The sequence below is a fragment of the Meleagris gallopavo genome, chromosome 6, assembly GCF_000146605.3.
Source record: "Meleagris gallopavo isolate NT-WF06-2002-E0010 breed Aviagen turkey brand Nicholas breeding stock chromosome 6, Turkey_5.1, whole genome shotgun sequence".
Taxonomy (NCBI): Eukaryota; Metazoa; Chordata; class Aves; order Galliformes; family Phasianidae; genus Meleagris; species Meleagris gallopavo.
The window spans coordinates 11021608-11036496 of record NC_015016.2 but is presented as its reverse complement, the minus strand read 5'-3'; the positions used below and the strand labels follow the sequence as shown (position 1 = coordinate 11036496).

Genomic DNA, 14889 nt, shown 5'->3' with positions numbered 1-14889 from the left:
CACAAAGTGGAAGTCAGGCTTCCAGCATTCTGGTGAGGTATGATTAATACTTGGTTCATGCTGGACTGAGCCTTATAAAGGGGACACAATCCCTACAGAAGTTACACTCTGAAGGTGATTTATTGAACCCAACATCTTTTGTTTATCAGCTGACAACTGGAAGTTAGATAAACACTTTAGAAGCTAAGTGAATGTGGGTTTTTCTCACCTCTAACATTTCCTCTTGAAATAATGTCTATAGGTAAAGATAAAGAGGGAAAGAAGAAGGTAAAAAGTCACTCTAGCTGTAGGGCTGAGTTTATCCCAACCTATTTCTGAGTTCTGCAATGTATTCTGTTGCCAGGGATGTCAGTCAAGCAGGAGAAATTGAAGTTGATTTCTTTTGTGCAACAGCTGCAGAACCAGGAGATGCTGAGGGCAATGGTGAAGAAAGCAGAGCTGGAAATCAGTGGCAAAATGTTTGAAACAGTGAAGAGGCTTGAAGATCCTGTGCAGCGACAGCGCAACCTGGTGGAACAAGAAAGGCAGAAATACCTCAGCGAGGAAGAAAAGATTGTAAAGAAATTATGGTGGGTTGAGAAAACTCTTAGAATTTGTTGCATTTCGCTGTTGTCTTTTGTTTTTGTTTTTTTTTGGTTTTTTTTTGTCCAGAAATATTTCTTTCACCACTGTCTTCAATGAAACTGGGTCCGTGCATGCTCTTTTAGCTATGTTTCCTTGTACTCATATTGTCTGTAGAACCAGATCTGTTTTGTACAAATCATTGCTCACTGACTAGGAGTCCTGCTTAGCGCAGCTCACTGGGCAAGTCCTACCAGCATGAAGAGTTTCAACCACTTCAGAATTCACCTATAAGGAAACAGATGTCTGTAAGGAACAAGATCACCTCCATCTTCAGATAGACACCCCTTACCCTAGCTTTCCTCTTCTGCTTTACATATAGCCTTTTAGGGAAGCAGAGAAGAATTTCGTTAAGAACAAATGGATGCAAAAGAAGGTAATGATTAGTTTTCATAGCATGGCTGATGCAGGAAGGAGCCACCTAGTTCTAACCCCTGTTTGAGCAGAGCAAGGTGCCTAGGGCCACATTCAGGCAGCTTTGGAAGCCCTCTAAGGAAGATGTTCCACCACCTTTCTGGTAAACCTGTGCCAGTGTTCAGTCACCCTCACAATAGAGAAGGGCTTCATTTTGTGCCCATCACCTCTTGTACTGGTACCAGCACCTTAGAAAGGAACTTAACTGTCTTCTTTGTACTTTGTTTTTAGTTATTTATACACACTGATAAAATCCCCTTGACCTTCTCTTCGTTGGCTAAGAAGTCCCAGTTCTCTAAGCCTTTTCTCATAAGAAAGACAGCTCAGTCCCTCTGGATAGCAGCATGACCCTGTGGCTTACCAGACACTCCTCACTGCTTTGTGCCATCTGCAAACTTTCTGAGGCTACATTCAGCCCCATTATCCAGATCATAAACAAATAGATTAAATAGAACTGGATGCCATATTGACGTCTGGGGGTATATGCTAGTTACTAGCATCCAACTAGAATTGCTCCACTGATAACCACCCTCTTTCTGAGCTTTAAGTATGAAAGTCAGATTTCAATAGTAAATACTTCAGTTATTGCATTTGGAAGGTGGGGAAAGATCCTAAATAGGGTACTCAAGTTTAATTTCAGTTAGCAGTGCCATTGTCTCTCTGAGACTCGCTATTAGAGTAAGACTTACTCATTGGGATTTCCATACAGTAAACTGCAGTTAAAATTTGTTGTTGTTGTTGTTTGTTTGTTTGTTTGTTTTCCTATGTAAAGATTTTTTATAAGACTTTTTTTTCCCAAAACTTTGGCCTACCAAGACTGCAAGACTGGTAGTATCCATTGCTTGTTTCAGTCCATGTTCAGAGTAGGGAGGCAAGATGAGGTTAAAATCGATGAACAGTTTAACTAGTTCTAACACTCCCATTTGTAGAATACTATTTAAATAATTATTTCTCATACTGCATGTAGTTCACACCAGATGAGTGGCTCCGTAATGCCGAGAAGCTTAATAGTCTGCTTTCATTGGAAATGATAACTGAAGAGCCACAGGAGTAGTTATTGACAGCTGAAGAAAGTAAATCTTTCTTTTGATCAGTGTTCTGTCAGTGGAGTATAATCTGTAACAAAAATTGTGCATCTGTAAAGACAAAGTAGAATGTTTCTGACGGAGCACACATTTTCTGTGAAGAGAAGTTGTGTGCGGCAGTAGTCATGTTGGTATATATAAGCTGCTCAGCACGTTTATAGTCTTAATATAGTGTTTCAGTCCCAAGAAACTCACCTGCTGTTCATCACTTTGTTCGTATGTATCTCATTGTGTAGTTTCTAGATTGTTTGCTGCCTGTGGAAAAAAGCCACAAACATTTGTGTGATAGTTGTTTATAGTATTGCCTCATAAAATGGATTCTTCGTGAGGTCAAGTGCAATGTCGTTAGTAGTTATAGCTGCTCATTTAGGATACTGCTTTGATTGCAGTATGGTTGTTTTATCAGTGTTTACAAAGTCTCCACTGCTTCTGTGCTACTTTAGCTCAGTTATCAAAGGTCAGCTTCCTTGTGAAGCAAGCGCATATTGTGCTATGCCAATTTACTTTGCAGTAAGAAACATTGAATGGGAAAGTATCATTCATTTGCTAATGTTACAGGAATGTGTCTTAACTCATTCATAAGATTTAAGTGTTAGCTCAATCTTTTTGGAGATGTGTTGGAAACAAGTATTAAATCATACATTTATTTTTCTTTACGCACAGTGAAATTTCTTCATCATGTATTTTCAGGCTTGCAGAATCAGTGTTCAGAAAGAAAAGCACATCCGATAACAATGCTTGAAGTTCAACAGTCGTTGCCCTCTTGACCTTTTCTGCATCATAGATCTAAATCAGTTGACTGAGTTCATGCAAGACAGAGCTTAAGGACTTAGGCAATACGTGCAAAAGTGTGTTTGATGTTCTGTAGCATGAACTGCAGCTACATCTAAAGAAATAAAAGGAATGTTCTTTTTGTCTCTTAAATCTCAGCTTAAAAAGCTTTTTTTTCCACAAGCCTGCGGATTATCATTGGAAAATTAAAATTAAAAAATACTGCTGGCTTCATGTTGTAAACAGCAGAGATGTCAATATACACCTCAGTACAAGTTTTCTGTTGAGCAGCTCTACATGAAACATACAGAATTGTGTCCATGTGTGTCAGTTGTAGCAGGATTACAGTTCAGAGATATATAATGAAAACCAGGGAAACCAAAGAATACTGATAAACATACAGTTTGTACCCACTTGTAACAGGGAAATATAAACTCAGAACTAACTGAACAAGTTTTTACTATTCAGTCTTTTCAGACAACATTAGAGATGTCATATATTATTCTTTCTGGGTTGCAGATGCTAGCCTTAAAATTGACCAGACCAAGGGCAAATTGTGACAGTGTGACATACTGCCTAATAAAGTATTTCTGTGGTAAGGAACATGTTACAGTTATTAGTGTTTATTACGTTGTAGGTTATTATAAGCACTTTAATAGACAGGTTTTTACAAGCAGAGTATTTAAATTATATCCATCTCTGATGTGCCTGATAGATTCTGTATCAACTTATAATTTATATTATTTTTAAGAAGAGTATCAGACTTCCTTGTAAAAATAGCCATACTCAGAGAGCCAGTAGTAGCAAATGCTTAAATAATATAAGAACAACACTGAGCAATGTGCTCAGAGTGCATCTCCTTCATTTCAGTGACTTTGTAGCTGAGAGATTTTTCAAGTGAGAGATGGCACCTTCGTATCCAAATCTCTGTGGGCATTGTTTACCTTTCATGAAAGTATGCATTTTTATAAATTTATGTGCATTTTGTTGTGTGTATTTTTTAAGTTGGAGGAATTCTGTAATGAACCTCTTTCAGTTTTTAAAATCTCTTATGTGTCAGTCAATCCTCAAACTCTTAAATTATGCAAGGCAGAACTAACTCTGCTCTAGTCTAGTTAGAGATTCCCCACTCCTTTTGTCTGATCATGACTTTTCCAACCTGAAAAGTCCTGGTCTGGTTAGTTACTCCTCATGTAGAAGCTATTCTGTACATTTCATCATCCTCTTTTCTTTTCTGTAGCCTTTCTAAATCTACTGTACATTTGTGAGATGGGGTTGGGGAAAGAGGAAAGCTCTGCAGAAGTTGTATGAATGTGGCTGCAGGAGGACTTCGTGCAGTGACATGGGGATTGTCTCCCTGTTCTGGTGTTCCATTACAAACCCAGTGTCACACTTATGAGGGCTGATTATCAGTTCAGTGTTCATAATTGTGTATAAAAATTTAGGTTTTGGGAGGTTGTTGTGGTTTCTGATTTTTTTTTCTGTGTTTGTTTGTTTTTGTTGATTTTTCTTCTTCATGTGAGTATTACCTTACATTTATTAGGTGTAAACTGAATGTTTGGATTTTTTTTCCCTTGTCAGTTAAATTCAGATGATCCATCTGCAGCACTTTGCAGTCAGCTTTCATTTTCATTCCTCTGCATAATTTAATATCTGTTGGAGGTTTTTTGACTATACTATTCATCCTCTGTTTTAAATCATTTATAATATGTTGAAAAGCACCAGCCCTAGCACAGATCCCTATGGAACCCACCAAGAAAGCTCCATTCATTGAGTAAGCTGTTCATTGATCCCTTCCCTTTATCTCCAGTACTATATCCATGAGAGAATTTCCCTTCTTGTCACACAGCAACTTTTCTTTCTTAAAAGCTTTTACTTAGGTATCTTGCTGAAACTCTTTTGAGCTGTATCTTGTCCCCATGCTTTTGCTGTTTTCTTCAAATGACCATCTGGATTTGTGAAAGCTCTTTATGTAAGTCACGTTAACACAATATGTTTATCCCTGGGTCCACTAATTCTTTATTGTTTGTTCTTTTTTTATAGCATCTATCAATTACACTAGCCTGAAGATGTCAGTCTCACCAGAGATTACCCCACTCGCTTTTTAAATTTTTGTTTTTATCATCTATGACACTTTCCACTACTCTGGTGCCAAAGAAATTCTAATCAAGAAGTAAGCTGCCTAGCATTCAGAGTTCAACTGTTTCATCCTTGAGTTGCTTTTGAACTCCAGGGCAAATACCATCTGGTCTGGGTGATTTGTTGCTCCTCATTTTGCAGTATCCGTGGGACAGGTTACAAAACAAACAGACAATTTGAGACAGATCCTCTGATGCTTTTTTGCCTAAAGAAAGATCTCAGCATAACAGTTTGTCTCTGCTCTTCTCTGTAAAACATAGATGCATTTATCATGTATTAGCCTTCTGAAACTGTATTAAGGTGATGTCTTGTTAATTGGGTTTGCACAATCAAATCTGTAAAACCAAGTTGTTTTCCCATCTACAGAAGAGAAATGCTGGAGATTGTTCCATCTGTTTAAATCTCTGCCTCCCGAGGGATGAAGTTTCTCTTCCCTCAACGTTAACAAGATGAAGCAGTATAATATGGCATCTTCTGAGCTATATCGGGATCAGTTGTCATGTTTGATAGGTTCACTGTATGGAATTAAAGTGTTTTTTTAATCTATTTCTACTCAAAGAACAAGACAGAAAGGCACTGCCTACTGGTTAGCTGGATGTCTTTCCTTTATCCCTGTATTTCTGACAGTCACAAGCCTACTGAAACATCCTAGCATTATTCTGTGTTTGCTCATTTCTTTCCACCTGTGAAAAAAGTAAAGTTTTTGTCTGTGTCTTTTTTGATTCCTTGGGGATGCAGATGTCAGAGAAAGGTGTTTTTCCAGTGCTAAAGTACAAAGACAGGATGGATTCACCCTATGTTTCCCAAAGTAGTGCTGGTATCAAGACATGAAGGTTGAAGAAAGTGCAGGACTGTAGAGCATAATTTTGGAGGGCAGCAACCTCCACTGTAAACTACACTATGGAGAGTGAGTTACTTCTTTTTCCAGCTCTTTCTGGGTTTTGATCTGCAGTCTTCCTTATTGCAAAGCAGAGACAGGGACAGCAGACTCCTACGTTATTGCATCTTCTGCTGCTGGAAAAGTATTGCGAGTAATGTTCCCTTGCTGCCATCGTGTGGTCCCTTCAGTTGTTTGCTGCAAGCATGTGCTAGTGGAAATCGGGGCTCTCCCAGTCTTTTTCAAGGCAGAGTGTTTGGGAGAGGTCATCTTAAAATGGGAAGAACATCATTTATCTCCACCCACATTCAGAAGCAACATGTGATTATTAATTCAAAAATGTTTCATAGTTTCTAAAGTATTTGGATTGAAATTAATTCTTTTCTGTGTGCATTTTAAGTTCAGATTCTGTTACTATTTCTATTTCTCTGTGCATGAAAAATGCTATTGTATTGTCATTTATTGTTCTTTGTGGCCATGTTTCCACTTTAACGACCTTAACTCAGAGTGGTGCTGCAGTGGCTTTACTCCTGCTTATCCCTTTACTGGACATTTATTCCTCTCTCACTCCCCCTTTTGTCCTCCCCTTGACATGGGTATTTGAAGTGGCCTGGCTGAAAATAGTAATTTTCTGCTGGATTTGCACGGCAGTGCTGGCACAAGGGAAATAACAAGGAAATGCAAGACCCATGGAAGGCAGTCTTCTGCTACTTCATGGCAGACGATCAGCCCATACCTTGCAAAGGTTTGACCTGAGTGAATGCAAGAAATGAAGTCCAGAATTAGGGTAAAATGGTACCGGATTGTCAACTCAGAGTTTGCTTTGCATTGTTCTCCAGCATGCGATTAAACTGCTTCTCAGAATATTCCTTTTAGTGAATTGAGTATCTCAATAGAGGCAGATTTCTTTTAGAGACAGTTTTCAAGAAATGGTTCTTTTGAAGTGTTTGCTTCTGGTTTTGTCTAGTTGTGTATAATGCACTTCAGTTATTTTTGAGATCATTTTTATGTGGAAACTCCAGCTAAAGCAATCTGGTCTTAATCTCAGGAGGAAAACAAGTGTCTCTGCTCCACACCCCCCAGAAAATAAAGCTTATGTGTCTGAATGCTTGAATGACTGTGAAAATTCGTGTGAAGCAAGGAAGCACTGGAAAAGGCATTGTGAAAGACGTAGAGGAAGCACCAGATGGAGCCTGAGGAAGCATGGGACTTCCCTGATTGGAGAAAAAAAAAAAATCTGAGTGATTAATTAGTTTGAATTAACTAATGCTGACCAAGAGCTGCAGACAATGCACACTTGCTATTTCATCCTGGCTATTTGTGGAAACAGGACGCTGTATCCTGTCTAGCAGGAACAGGCTGCAAAACAGGCCTCTGTCAAGGGACCATGAATGCCAGTTTTTTGGTTGTCACTTTGCTGTTGTGCCTTCCTTTGCATGTCATCAGCTGTGAGAAAATATAAAGTGCAAATCAGTACTGGATGTCACGATATAGCATGTATGTGCCCTTCTTTGCATTCACAGAGGGCTGGCTGTTGGATATGTTTCATTACTCCATTGGCCCTATGTAGCGCAGATGCTCTGCATATGTGCAGCATTAGAAAAGTCAATGATTTTAGCAGGTGGTTGGAACTTGATGATCCTTGGGGTCCCTTCCAACCCAAGCCATTCTGTGATTCCATGATTCTATGATTTTGGCAAGTTACAAGTGCCTGTGCTTTGGGCATGAGTGTGCAGGAGCCTCCTGTCTCGTCATGGTGCCTTGCTGTTTTTTTTCATCCTGTGGTATCATATTTAAAGATGCCACAGTTGAGATTTCTGATTTAGTTTAGTCCATTCATTTACATATACTTGACTATAATGTCCTACTTGCATTTCATGTCCACTTTTTTGTTTTGCCAGTGAGCTAGAGGGATTTGTTGAAGACCTGAAGAGGGACTCCACTGTTTCCAGCAAGACAATTACACTGAAAGATGTTGAAGATGGAGCTTTTCTTCTGCGTCAAGTGGGTGAAGCTGTTGCCACCCTTAAAGGTATGTATTTATGCTTTTTTGTTTTGATTTTTTTCTTTTGACCACAGTAGATGAGAACAGTTTTGCCTTTAATCTGAGAGCATAATCTTTCACTTGCAACGTATTTAGAGTTATGATTAAGGGGCTTGTTGCATGGCCCCTGGAGAGAGGCTGACACTCCACTGTTCAACTATCACCCTGTTGTCTGCCTTTCCTCAAGGCTTTTATGATTTCCTCTTGAGCTTCACAGTTGTTGTCTTTGCAGGAGAGTTCCCGACGCTGCAGAATAAAATGCGTGCGATCCTCCGCATTGAGGTAGAAGCCGTGAGGTTCCTAAAGGAAGAACCACACAAGTTAGACAGCTTACTGAAACGTGTGCGCAGCATGACAGATATCCTTACCATGCTTAGAAGGTGATATATCTTTTCTTCAAGCTAGAGAATTTCCTCAAGCATTTTTGGGTTTGTGTTCTTCATTTCTCCCCAAGCAGTATGGAGAAATGCAACTTGTTTGTAGCATTGTAGAGTTTATTCCTAGAGCTTTCTCAAGGGAAATCAAATTATCCTTTCCTGTGCTCTGTGCAGCAGTTCTGTTCTGACCAACGGTCTCAGTTGTTCAGAGCTTATAATTGAGACTAGTTTTCTCTGAACTGAACACTACCAGATACAGGATGTAACAGGATGAGAAAGCTTACAGAGTGACACCAGTCCTGTATATGAGCTAGTTAGCTGTAGGCATTCACAGCAATGTAAGTTAGTATAAATGTTCTCTGACAGTGAAGTATGCATCTCCAAAAACTGTCTGTAAGAAATAGCTTAAAAGATTCAGATTGGATAAAGACATCCCAGAGCATTCTGCATTCTGAAAGAAATGCAGTATTTTCTAGTATGATTGTGTATCCATGTAAATTCTTTTTTTTTTTAACAAGGAGAATACTTTAGAGAAAGTGGAAATACTAGATAAAATGTACGTCCACTGAAGACCGGAGTTTAGTTGTACTTGTCAGAGTATTTGAGCAGCAAATGACTACTGATTTATAAGCAGTAGGCATTGGATTTAATACCTACTCAAAACTCAGTGAATAAGGCCAAACTGTCAAGGGTAGGGGTCTCAGTTTTACTTCAATTACAAGCAAATGTAAGTCATAAGTATATTGTTGCCACTGTTGTTCTAAGGAATGTAGGATTTACATTATTCCCATATATCCTGGAGCATATGTAAAATAGATTTGCCAATACTGGCAGAGGGATAAAATGTTTTATGTAACAGATCTTCTAAGAGCTATCAGTTACTTTTCCTTGTAGATAAACATTCATATCCTTTCATATTAGCGTCCCTTACTTAAAAGTGACTACAGTTATTTATTGCCTCATCTTGTTCAGGAAATAAACAGTAAGCTATACATGTCAAAGTTTTACCAAAAATTTTTGGTGTTTTGTTGTGTTGTTTATTTTCTCCAAATGAATTGCATATCAGCTCTCCTAAACTCTGTTTCTATATTGGAAAAAAGGGATGTCATTTGATGGATAGTTAAGCTTTGAGGTTCAGCCATTTCACCGATAATTGTTAGGAATGGTTGACTTGACTTCCGTACCTACTCTATCCCAAACTGTTGACAGACAAAAACCTTCCTGAGGTATTGTTTGAAGGCTTTGTTTTGGACTAACAAAACAAATAGATTTCGCTAACTACTGCTTCACATTCTGTGTAGCTACCATGTTCCATGCTGATAGTGCAAGAATTATTGTTTATATAGGTTCTGTGTAAAAAAAAAAAAAGTCACAGATGTTTTATGTTTTCTCCTGTAAAAGCTTATTGTTAAATACTGCTCATGGTTCAGTATATGCTAACCATGCTCCATGCTGTTGTGTTGCTTTTGGCTGATCAGACATGTCACAGAAGGACTGTTGAGGGGTGTGGATTCCTCCCAGGCTGTACAATACTCAGCTATGGAAAAGGCCACTGCAACTGAAGCTCTGAAAAATCAGGAGGAGCCCAAGCAAACCCAAGGACATGCACAGCAAAACCTCACTGCAGTCACGTCAGAGTCCCAGGTATCATCAGTCAAGTCAGAAGTCGTCCCCTTCTCCACAATGACGGTCCATCACGTGCAGAGCTCTCCCGTTGTCATCCATCAGTCTCAGCACTCATCAGCCCTGGTCAACCATGCCCAGGGTTCACCTGCTGCACCCAGCCACAGTGAAGGGCTGCCAATGAGCAGCCATCCTTCCACCACCCCACCAGCACCCCCTCAGGAATCAGCAATAGGATCCCAGCCTACTCAAGGCGTGCCGGCACTGCAGGTCACTGTCAATGGCAGCACCATGCAAAGTCTTTTCATTGAAGAAATTCACAGTGCAAGTACCAGAAACAGAGCTGTATCAATCGAGGTATGGTGTACTCTACTAAGCCAGTTGTTGTCTTGTTGGGTCTGAACTCCCAGTCTCACATCTGAGACTGAAGGTGGGATTTTCAAATGCATTGTGAGGATTTACATGCTTAATCTCTAACTACACCATGCACTTCTGAAGATACCCTCTGGTTTTAAATGAACAATATAAAATTTTACGTATTTTAAAGAATACCCTCTTTTTGAACAATATTATGTGATTCTTTGGCAACACTTGCATTGTTGGATTTCATTCATTCCTTAAATCTCCATGTCCCCCATTATGGAGATATAAACATGAAACAGTGTGAAGTTTCATTGATTTCACACAGAGGTAGGTATTGAGCAAATGTACAGCTGAACTCTCATGTCTTATTACAGGTATGCACATTAATCACCAGAGTGATGTAGTAAATCACTGACCCAGATTTAAATTCTGCCTTTGTTCTTTTAGCAAGCAGTGGTCTGTGTCAGTTTGTCCTGTATTTGTATCTAGTACAATGGAAGTCAGAAGTATTTTACAATTACTGCATTAGTATATTTCTCTAGTTGCTTACTATGACTGAAAGAATCTATCCATGGTGACCTATGAAGTTTACACATGGATTTTTTAAAAAGTAAATGGTCGCAACAGAAATCAGGTGAACTGATGCTTTACTGTTTTTGTCTAGAAAGCAGAAAAGAAATGGGAAGAGAAAAGACAAAACCTGGATCACTATAATGGAAAGGAATTTGAAAAGCTCTTGGAAGAGGCCCAGGCCAATATAATGAAGTCAATCCCTAACTTGGAGATGCCTCCCCAGCCAGCAGTCCTGCCTAAAGGGGATGCAGGGGAGAAGTTTGAAGTCTCAGGTAAGTTTCAATAGAGTAAATGGTCCTAAGGAGTTGCACGTTTGGAAAAGATAGGCCATTTATTCCACTTTCTAAAATTGTTTTAGTGTAAAGACTTCTGTGTTCTTGATCATACCTATGAGTAGTCTGTGAGGAATGATGCAGGTCCAGCTGTCAGAATGCAGGACTGTATCATGAAAGTAGTGATTTTGCAGATGCAGGGGTGGGTGACCAGCTAATTGTGAATTTCCCCACACTGCAACTATGTGAGTTTGTCCTCTGGAGATAAGGGCTCCTTGTGAGCAGGAGAGTAAGAGTAGAGCTTTATTTTGACATAGCTGAGAATATTTGTGCACTATGCTATATCTATAGCTTTTAGACTCTGCTCAATTTTGCACAAGTTTAGCAATATGGAGCAGTATGGAAAGAACCACAGAGAATTTGAACACAAATGATCTCACCATCCAAAACTCAAGCACTTTTTGTAGAAGTTTCTTATCAAAAGAAGATCAAGACATGCCCGAGGTTTCTGAGGACAAGGAGATCTCTTAACTTTGCACAAATTCTTAGAATTTTCAGCACATGGAAGCTGAAGCTAGAAAAATTCAGATAAAAATTAGGTGTCAAATTTTAACATTCAGAGTAACTACTCACTGAAGCAAGTTTAATTATGAACATATTGCATTATTTACTACTTCAAATCTTTCAGTAATATTTTATTTTTTTCGGAAAGGCTGCTCAGACATGCTCTGGGCATGATGCAAAAGCTGCTTTAAGAAATCCTTCAACCTGTGTTAAGTGCAAAGTCTGACTGCTTGATCTTAATGGTCCTTACTAAAACTTTAGGTCCTTCATAAACTTTAGGTATAAATACAAGCGGTGTTCTGGATGAGTCTTTCAGAGATCTGAAAAAATCCTGTGACGCTACGTAACAGAGTGTCTTGAGGAAGTGGATGGGGAAGGAAGGAATGAATGAGAGGGCCTTTTGCAGTAAGGATTCACCCACAGCTATGCTATAGATATACCAAGTACACTTCCAACATCCCCAACTGATACTAAAGAGAATATTGCAGCCTACTCTTTTTCATATCTGTTATGGATTAATTGCTCTAATCCATTTCGAACCTGCTCATTTACCATTTGCCTTCCCACTACCATGGCAGCAAACTCCAGGAACTCACTTCCATCCTGTGAAAGGAGCTTTCCTTCCTCTGTTTTGCGCTGATCTCCTACCAACATCACTGAGTGTCTCGCAGTTCTAATATTCTGCAATTTGGCAAACAGCAACTGTGCATTTATTTTGTTTAATGTTCCTGCATTCAGAACCACCAGATTGAGGGTAATGGGTTGAGCCCATGGAAAGGAGCAGAGTCGGGCACAGGCCCCACATCACAATCTAGTGAACGCCATCTTAGAGAATTGCTTTGGCTTTACAGGAACAGGTCTCACCTTGTGCTGCTAGGGTACAACTGATGGCACAGAAACCCTAGTGGCATGTATTGACAAAGAATTAATCTAATGTAAAGTGCATCTGGAAAGCCACTGTTGTTGCAATTCTGCAAGTCAGTGCCAGATAATCACGGAAGGCAGTAACAGAACAGAGGATTTCTTTAAGCTTAAGCAGCTTTGTAGAACATTTGATCTAAGAAGGGAACGAAGATGAGGCTGGGTCAGCCAAGGGCTCTGTCCTGTCTGGAGGGGCCGGAGTATCAGAGGAGCCTGACGCAGCCCCACAGCAGACACTTATGCAATAACTTGCCCAGAGGGAATATTTAGCCCTAAACAGATGTTTACAGATGGTAATCTGAAGTCAGGAGGTTTTCTGAGTTATGCATTCCAGCTGTTCATATAACACTGAATAGCTACAGAAAGGTTGCTTTGTCAATCTTGAAAACAAACATTGTAAGCAGCAGTGTGAAAGCAGCGACTGTTGCCATGTATGATGCTTCGCCTGTGACCAGAAACGTACGGGGACAGGTCATGAGCAGGGAAACTGCTTCTGGGAAAAGTGCCGTCCGGTGGTGATGGGGAAACAGTAGCTGAGTGAGGAGGCAGTAGTGGGGGTAAATTCAAGTTTGAGAAATCAATTTTCTCTTGGAAAAACTCCCCTGAGAAAATGAGGGCTGGGTCTGCTTGACTATTGGATTTGGAAATTGAATCATTGTGAGTTAACAAAATGCGTATATGTTGTGTTATGTTCATGCTGGCTTTGAAGAGAAGCCTGGAGAGTTGCTCCTGGTGCTCCTCTGCCCCTCACAGTGGTGAGAGGACTCATGGAACTTCTCCTAGTGTAGCTAGTTCTGGTTAACTACAAGGCTACACTGCTGTTCCTGTCCTAACATTTTGCCAAGAGCACCTCCCACCTGAGCAGAAATGTTGCTGCTTGCTTCAGAATTACTGAGAACAACAGCAAGCCTTCAGGCTTCATGTCTTGCTAGTACTCACGCCAGTTGTGCACACTTTCAAGGGAGGCTGCAGGGGTCCTATCTTAACCAGGTACCCAGCTGAACCTGCACCACACACTAACAGGTGATTGATTTCCAGAAGTGTGCTGACCTATCACACTTGTACACCAAGAGCTGAAATCTCAGCCACAGTGATGCTGGGGACAGGAGCTTTGCTAAAAATTTGTGGGTGAAGTGATGGGCAAGTGCAAGACTGCTATTGTGCACGAAGGTGCCACTAGAATCACAAATGTGTTTCTATCTACATGTATTCATCTGCGGGACTTTTTAAGATGCTTTTTTTGTCCCTTCTGGTTGAGGCAGGACTGAAAATACTTTTTCCCTTCTTTCACCTCTGCTCACTCAGTGCTGCCTTGTTTACTTGCAGAAGATGCTCCAGATGCAGAGCAGGATAGTGACAAGCTGACCAAGTCCCCACCTCCTCCGCCTCCACGGCGCAGTTACCTGCCAGGGTCAGGACTGACCACGACGAGATCAGGAGAGGTCATCTACGCAGCCAGGAAGGAGGCAGCTGCTGGCAAGGTTTGGTGACTCAGCCTCTAGGCAGTCAGATTGCTGAAGAATGGCTGGCACAGAGGTGCATTCTCAAGCTTGGGCTGTGTCTGTAAACCACAGAATAAGTTGAGACAGAGCTATGTCTTGGAGAGCTACTGAAATTGCTTGTGAGGAAACACTACTGTCAGGCTAAATGAACAAGTAGGGTTTGATCAGTTCTGTTTAGAGCAGTCTTAGCCTTGCTGTGCTTATCTCTCAACAGTAAAAAAAGCAAGTCACAAGCTGATTTGTTTACAGTTGTAAGAAGATTAAAAATTAAAAAAAAGCATGTGTTATACAGATGGGAAAGATCAGCTTAGAGTTGGGAGCATGTTCACGGAGATGTTGCAATTTAGGTTTTTTGGTTTTCCTTTCCCCATCTCTTCTTCTCCCTGAAGGAAGTAGTGGGAAGCCCAGGTGAGGAAGCTGTTACTCCTACTCCTATGAGGTAGCAGTGAAAAGGGACCTAGCAACAGGTGCCTTTCACAGCTGAGTTTACTGTTTGCTTTGCATCAGGAGGGCTCAATTGTATTGGTTATCTGTGCTTTTTCATCCCCTTGTAGGAATGCAGTGAAGATGCTGGGCAAACAACGCAACCCAAAGCACCTAAAGAAGATCAGGCATTGCCTCGAAACACAGGGCTTGCTGTAGCATCAGCTGTAAAAGATGAAGAAGAAGAGGAAGGAGATAAAATAATGGCAGAATTACAGGTAGGCCCTCTGGGTTGCTCATGCCCAGGTATGTCCTTTTGG

The 14889-nt window shown here is 40.4% G+C and overlaps 1 protein-coding gene across 13 annotated transcripts in view; it reads left to right on the top strand.

The window, feature by feature from the left end:
* The window catches only part of KIAA1217 (KIAA1217 ortholog), a 107617-nt gene that overhangs the window by 75221 nt on the left and 17507 nt on the right, over positions 1-14889 (top strand). For all 13 annotated transcript variants that reach the window (XR_793853.3, XM_031553863.1, XM_031553864.1 and 10 more), the window contains 7 exons: positions 394-569; positions 7809-7939; positions 8184-8331; positions 9807-10308; positions 10979-11159; positions 13971-14125; positions 14701-14847. Coding sequence is in view for 12 of the 13 variants with exons in the window: in XM_031553863.1 (XP_031409723.1) it covers positions 394-569; positions 7809-7939; positions 8184-8331; positions 9807-10308; positions 10979-11159; positions 13971-14125; positions 14701-14847 (1440 nt within the window). In the remaining variant the exon portion in view is untranslated. The remainder of the gene's footprint in view (positions 1-393; positions 570-7808; positions 7940-8183; positions 8332-9806; positions 10309-10978; positions 11160-13970; positions 14126-14700; positions 14848-14889) is intronic.